The sequence below is a fragment of the Choloepus didactylus genome, chromosome 17 (assembly GCF_015220235.1).
Source record: "Choloepus didactylus isolate mChoDid1 chromosome 17, mChoDid1.pri, whole genome shotgun sequence".
NCBI classification, from domain to species: domain Eukaryota; kingdom Metazoa; phylum Chordata; class Mammalia; order Pilosa; family Megalonychidae; genus Choloepus; species Choloepus didactylus.
Window position 1 is genome coordinate 45,467,493 of NC_051323.1, and position 6,476 is coordinate 45,473,968.

Consider the following 6,476-nt stretch of genomic DNA (forward strand, 5'->3'; position numbering starts at 1 on the left):
GACGTGGACAAATTTGGAGGATGGGGGTTGGGGGTGTTGCATATTCCTCCTACCACAGCTTGCCACATCTCAGAAAGATCTATGAGAGTGAGTAGCTGTGGTGGACCCCAAGCCGGCCTGGTCATGGTGTGGTTTCTGTGATTCTGGAAAGGCTTTCCCACAGATACCTCCCTAATCTGCTAACTTCTGAAATCCTTCTCTCGGGATAAAGCACCCACGTCCACCATCCACCGTGAGAACTCAGGTTCAGTACAAGGGGCCTGAACATTTTTCTTCACACTAAGATGTAAAAGGCTAACAGCAGGGCCTTTTCTCAGAGCAGGTTCTGATTGGAGGCACAACTTGAGGGAGGGAGGTGTGGGCAGGGAACGGGGAGGGAGGCTGGGTGGCTAACTTGGTTCACGTTCTAATGACACCCAGTGATGCAGACAGCAAAGGCACTTGGAAATAGGACCAGAAAGTTTTAATCAAACAGAACAAAATGGCTGCGATGCAGAACAGGTAGTGCTTGGAGAAGAGAAAGAAGACCATCTCCTTGGTGACATAGATTATGTGTATAAAGATGAAGCAGTACAGGAACATGGCAAACTGGTTCTGGGGGAGCAGGAGGTCCTGGAAGCCTCCTGAAAACTGTAGGAGAAAAAAGACAGTGGAGCTGGCAAAACCAGGGCTTGATGTCTGGACTTGGGAACCAGACAGATCTGGTTTCAATCCTGCTCTACCCCTTTCTGCCTGTGACCTTGGGCAGGTTTCTTCCTCACCTAAGCAAAGGGTAAAATCGCCTACTTCATAAGATAATGGGGAAGAAGAGCAAGCCAATGAATGAAAAATCATCCCTAGAAGGTGACTGGCACACAGGACAAACTCTTTTTTTTTACTTTTTTTCCCTTCTTAAACCTGTTCTTATCCCTCCAGACCTGGGAGCGTGGCAAACACCTTCCTTTCTCTTTATGTTCCATCCTGCCCCTCTGAGTTAAGGGAATGCACAGTCTCTCTCTGACTGCAGCATCCCCAGATCAGGACACTGGGTCTTGGGAGCATTTTCTGGGCACTTTGCCCCAGTACTCAACCTTGGTTTTCAGACAGTGGCAGAACGAAAGGGGTCCCTTGGGTACAAAAGTCCTTGTCCATGTCACACTGGGTCCTTTAGCCCAGGGTGCTAAGAGATGGGTGATGGGGCCTCCCTAAACCCTTGGAGTACTGGACACAGGGGAAAGCAGCTTGATTTGTCTGGCTACTAGTGTCTGGGAGTCACCTTTTCCAGAATCTATACAATTGAGGGTCCAATAGGTTCCATTTTAACATACAAGCATCAACTTTTAAGTAAGGCAAAAGCTGATCTAATTATTTTGATCCATAGTTAAGAAAGAGCACCCATGATTTAGTCTTAAAAATATTTTATAAAAAACATGCCACAATTTTTTGTAAGCAACCAGATGGCAGGAATTGAGATGCCCTAAACCAGCTTATAAAACACTCAAAGCAGTATTTTCAATACAATGAATTCTATCTATCCACCTATCTATCTACCTACTACCTATCCATCCATCCACACAACAAATGGGGGAGGGGTGGTAAAGCTTAAAAAACCAAGTCAACTCCTCACCTTATGACAAACACACAAAAAACAAAACACTTTTGTAAACTATTACCAAAGGCTGGGACACCTATATAAAATGTAAGGGCAACTAATTGAAACTGAAGGGGGCAGAAATGTCTTCAGTTATGTCCCCTCTAAAATGAATAGCAAGGAAGGTTTTAGGCCAGAGGAAGAAACCTCGTGTTCTAGTGGTTCTCTGCCAACTCAGCACAGCTCTGGACCAGGGACCTTCTGCCGCCTTTCTGCTGTCTGCCTATGTTTTCAGTCTGAAATGCTGCTGGGTTATCATTATGATTTTGATAACAAAACATGCATCTGTGAACCCCCATAGACTTTTCAAAACACTTTCAGTGGTCTATCTTTTGAGCAGAAGACAGCAGATAGAACTATACAATTCCCAAGGGTTTCCATCTCATCCCACAAGGAGAAAGATTTTCAAACTAAAAAGGGGAAAGAAAACATGGTTAGGAGGAGACGCAGATCAAAGGCATACTACAATACTAACTGTCTGCATTAAATAGTTCCAGGCTCCTTGTGGCAAGTTATATCCCAGGATACTGAGAAAAACCACACAGTTGGAAATGGGCATTATTTATGAGAATTCAAAAATATCAGGAAATGTGCCAGAATCTTAGTGATAAGGCAAAAATTGTCTAGATTTTCAAAAGGAGGAAAAAAGATGGATTCTGGAAATCCTGGTTCAATAAGCTTGACTCAGCAAAAATCAGCTAGTGTATAATTAAGCAGGTATTTTGTGAGCAAGAAAAAAAAGTGATCATTGTTAGAAGCCAGCATGTGTTCATTAAGACCAAACGATGCCAAACCAACCCTATTTTCTTTGAAAAATAGATAATTGACTGGTCAATTGCAGCAATGAAAGGCTATATAGATACTGCAATTTCTTAATTCCAGGAAACCATCTGACAGTATGTCTCAGGATAGTTTTTTGGACAAGATGGAGAAATGTGAGCTAGATAAAATGCAATTTGAGGGTGCTGATTAATGGAATGTTGCTAACCTGTAGGTGGATCTTCAGTGATATTTACTGTAGGTCATATCCTCCTCAACAATTATAGCAATGCCTTGGATAAAGACAGAAGGCAAGCTTTTCAGAACTGCAGATGACTCAGAGCTGGAAAGCTTAGCTAATACATTCCATCCCAATAAAATTGAAAAGAGATGAATGTAAGTTGCTGCATTTGGGTCAAGAAGTGAATCGCATGAGTACATAAAAATGGTCAAAGCTAACATTTATTGAGTGCTTACCTAATGTGCCAGGCTCATGCAAAGTGCTTCACACACATTCTCTCATTTAATCCTCCCAACAACTCCATGAGGTTGTTGTTTATAGAGGAGCATTGAGGCTCAAAGAGGATTAGTAATTTGCCCAACATCACAGCTTATCCATGGGAGAGCCAGAATTTGCAACCAGGACGGTCTGACTTTAAAGCCCAGGCAATGCAGCTTCAAACAATAACTTTTCCCAGTCTTGAGTGCTCAGGAGGGTTCAGCCCCAGGGCTAAGCCTCCACAACTCAGTCTGGCTAGGTCTTCTGCTCCCCGTTTAGCTCAGCTCAGGGGAGACTAGAATGTCTAAGTTTTAGTTGACTACAAGGCCGTGTGATCCAACCAAGCAAAGGAGGGCCTCATTACAGGAGGTGATGGTTCTATCAAAACCCAGAGATCAGACTGTAGTGGGATTCTGGGTCTAGTTTAAAGAGATACAGAGAGGGATGGAGAGTGGTGGGAATCCAGTCATAGAGGAAATGCTGGAGACTAGGGATGTACTTTCTGGAGAAGGAAAGCCATGGGCCTCCTGTCTTAAGCCAGCAGAAGGGCTGTGGTGTGGCCAAGGAGGTTTGGGAGCCCTTCCTAGGGGAAGGGCTAATTCTCTTTACAGAGTTGGATTTGAAGCATAACCTGGAAGCTCTTTCCTACAGAGCCATCCATATGGGGTAGTGGTCTCTAAAGCAGCAAGCAGCCCCGGCTCTAGAAGTGACTCAGAGCAGCAGGGGCTGGAGATGGCCTGCATGGACACAGCCCCTTCCAGCCGAGCTTCCGGGCCCTGCAGGGCGGGAGGCGGTGGTGGAGCAGGTAAGGTGGGCTCCCAGGGCAGGCCAGGCCCCGCGAGGTCCACGGTTCTGCCTCCCCCACCCCGGTGACAGGGCCGCGGGCCCCCCAGGTAGTGTTTCCGGGTCACCTACCAGGCGGGGCGCCGCCTGCTGCTGCAGCTGCTCCATCACCTCCTCGTGCTGCCGCTGGCGCTCGTTCTCCTCGTGCAGGTACTTCAGCCGGGTGAGCTCGAACTCCATGCGCACCTTCTCCAGCTCCATTTCGGCTTTGAGCTCCGCCTTCCGGTCCGGGGTGAGCTCCGCGGGTTCGGGTCCGTCGCCCGCCTGGCCCTTCGTGGCGGGGCCGGCCTTGGGGGGCAGCGGCTTAGGTGGCCCCGGGCAGCCACCGTCCTCGGGAGCCTCTGTCTCCTCCAGGTAGTCGTAGGAGGAGTCTGGCTTGGGGGCATCTGCCTCCTTGGTGGGTGGGTGAGGGGTAGTGGAGGGACAGGAAGGAATCATTATAGGGGTGCCTCTCCCCACAGCACTCCCGGGACCCCAGGCCACGTTGCAAGTGGAGGCATTGGGAAGTTGAAGTCAGTAGTTAGTCTTGCTGGTTATTCCCAAATCACCAGGGAGGTAACCTCCACCCCCACCCCCACCTAACTGGGGGGCCAGTTAGACACACAGCATCCTCTGGGGGCTACAGAAGGAAGAACCCAGGATCTGCCTTGAGAAAACACAGACATATGGGGACCAACAAAAGGGTGATGGTGGTAGCTGGATCCCATCCCTAGAGGGAGGAAAAGGCTCCAAATGGGAAGCAGATGGGAGAGACCAAAGCCAGCTTCAAGTGACTTCACAATGTTGGGAAGGACCACCTGGTCCCTGGTTATAGCTGGTACCAGCTATGGGGAAATGGTTCACGTCACCTGTTCTTCTTGGAAGCTCTCTGGAATATCAGAGCACTTAGCTCGCATCGCATGTCCCTGATGGAACAGGCAGGGACAGTGAGACAGGGCATCACCCTTACCAAAGAAGCCCTCGTCTTCCCTTCTGACATGGTATCACCAGGCAGCATCTTGGTGAAAGTTGGGCAGCTTTCTCCTGCCCCTCGGGCTTCCATTATGTCCCTGTCCTCTGTTGCCATCCAGAAAGTCACGATGCTGCCAGCTGGGGCCAAAGGACATCTTTTGAGGGACTAACATTTGGCCTCACCAGATTGAACAGCCCAGCCACCATCACAATCCCCTGTCCTCACAATAACCTGCATTCCACTTGTTGCTAGGGCCCCTTTGGCAGAGGGTGTGACACCTTTGAGGGGCTGTCATTAAAAGCTGCAGGAGGGGACTTTCCTACCCCAAGGGACCGTTTTGAAAACTAGAATTCTGCCATTGGAATCCATTCCCTTGAGTGGCTCTTTTAAATGCAGATTGTGTTGGGAGGAGTCACAAATAGCTCCACAGCCCCTTATTATTCCTACTCCCAATTGGGGTGGAATGGATTGAGGGGGATTAGAAAAGGAGTAAAAGGGCTGGGGAATATACTTTGCCATTTTCAGTTTTGTGAAAACCACAACAAAATATTTTGGTAGTTGGAGGCAGTGTTGCCTTACTGCATTTGAATTCTAGATTTGCTGCTCTCTATAGCTGTGTGACCAAGGGAAAATTATTCTACCTCTCTGATGTTCAATGTTCTTGTTTATAAATGGAGATAATAATTTAGCCACTTTCCTACATTGCAGCATTGATGTAAGGCTATAATAAGAAAGTGTATTTAGCCTGCTGTCTGCCCATAGAGGGGCTAAGTAAATTATAACCATCGTCACTGTTGTTATAATAGGGCGGGTTTGCCACTGGAGAGAAGCAAGTGTTCAAATCTACCCTCTGACCTTCTTGCCAATCTCCTTTCACTGAACCATAGCTTTCTTCTCTGCCATTATGGTGGTGACCATGGGAACTATTTCAGGACTACTGCTTAAGATGTCATCTTGCCTCATGCACTAGGAGTAGGATTGCCAGAGAAATACAGGATGCTCAGTTAAATTTGAATTTCATATAAACAACAGATAAATTTTTAGTTATACAGGTGGTCTAAAAATTACATAGAAAAATTCAAGTGTAACCAGTAAGCTTGTATTTCTATTTGCTAAATCTGGCCATCTTAATTAAGAGAAACCCATACAGAGGAACAGTTGTGTATGACCAAATAATCAACTGCTATTGTACAGAAATGTTCAGTAAGTGCTATGGGTGGTTGTGCTTTTGCTTCATATCAAACAACTGTAAAATCTCAGTGCCTACAACATTTATTTAGCTCAGGCATCTGAGGATCGGGTGACCATGGCTGGGTTCTACAAAGGGACTTGGCCGCGGCAGCTCTGCTCCTCCCATCTCTCCTCTCTTCTTGGGAGCAGTGGGCTGGCCGGGGCATGCTTGTTTCATGGCAGTGGAAGAAACACAAGAGGCCTCGGACCTGGCACACCACACTTCCATCTTATTCTATTGGTCAAGGCTGGGCACATGGTCAAACCCAAAGTAAAAGGGTGGGACATGTACTCTGCCCCTTTAGTGGAACTACAAAGATGTATGATAAAAGATACAGAGAAAAAAGAATTGTGGCTACAGGGGCCAGCAAGGTAATCCATTTCTGCTCTCCCACCCTCCCCATCCTGCCCTTTCCCTGGGAAGCTGACCTCCACGATCTGCATTAATCCATTAAGCAAAGCTGTATATTCCAAAGCAAAATAGAGGCTGGGAGGCCCACTTCCTCTTTGCCAAGGTGAGACCACCACAATCCTGTCCTTTAGGGAACTTCCTGGGAAGGTGG

General features: G+C 47.3%; 1 protein-coding gene across 1 annotated transcript; it reads right to left on the reverse strand.

Annotated features, from left to right (window-relative positions):
• Positions 1–399: 399 nt before the first annotated feature.
• TMEM247 (transmembrane protein 247) lies at positions 400–4,797 on the reverse strand. The gene is made up of 3 exons (XM_037806619.1): positions 4,681–4,797; positions 3,804–4,124; positions 400–630 (listed from the first exon to the last, which is right to left on the reverse strand). Exons 1-3 carry the CDS (start codon positions 4,795–4,797, stop codon positions 400–402), a joined length of 669 nt encoding a protein of 222 aa, XP_037662547.1.
• Between the last annotated feature and the right edge of the window lie 1,679 nt (positions 4,798–6,476).

Coding starts and splice junctions, on each gene's coding strand:
- TMEM247 (XM_037806619.1), bottom strand. CDS start 4,797: ATGGCAACAGAGGACAGGGACATAATGGAAGCCCGAGGGGCAGGAGAA. Junction 4,125..4,680: donor GGAAGACGAGGGCTTCTTTG/GTAAGGGTGATG, acceptor CCACCCACCAAG/GAGGCAGATGCCCCCAAGCC. Junction 631..3,803: donor AGCAGGCGGCGCCCCGCCTG/GTAGGTGACCCG, acceptor TTTCTCCTACAG/TTTTCAGGAGGCTTCCAGGA.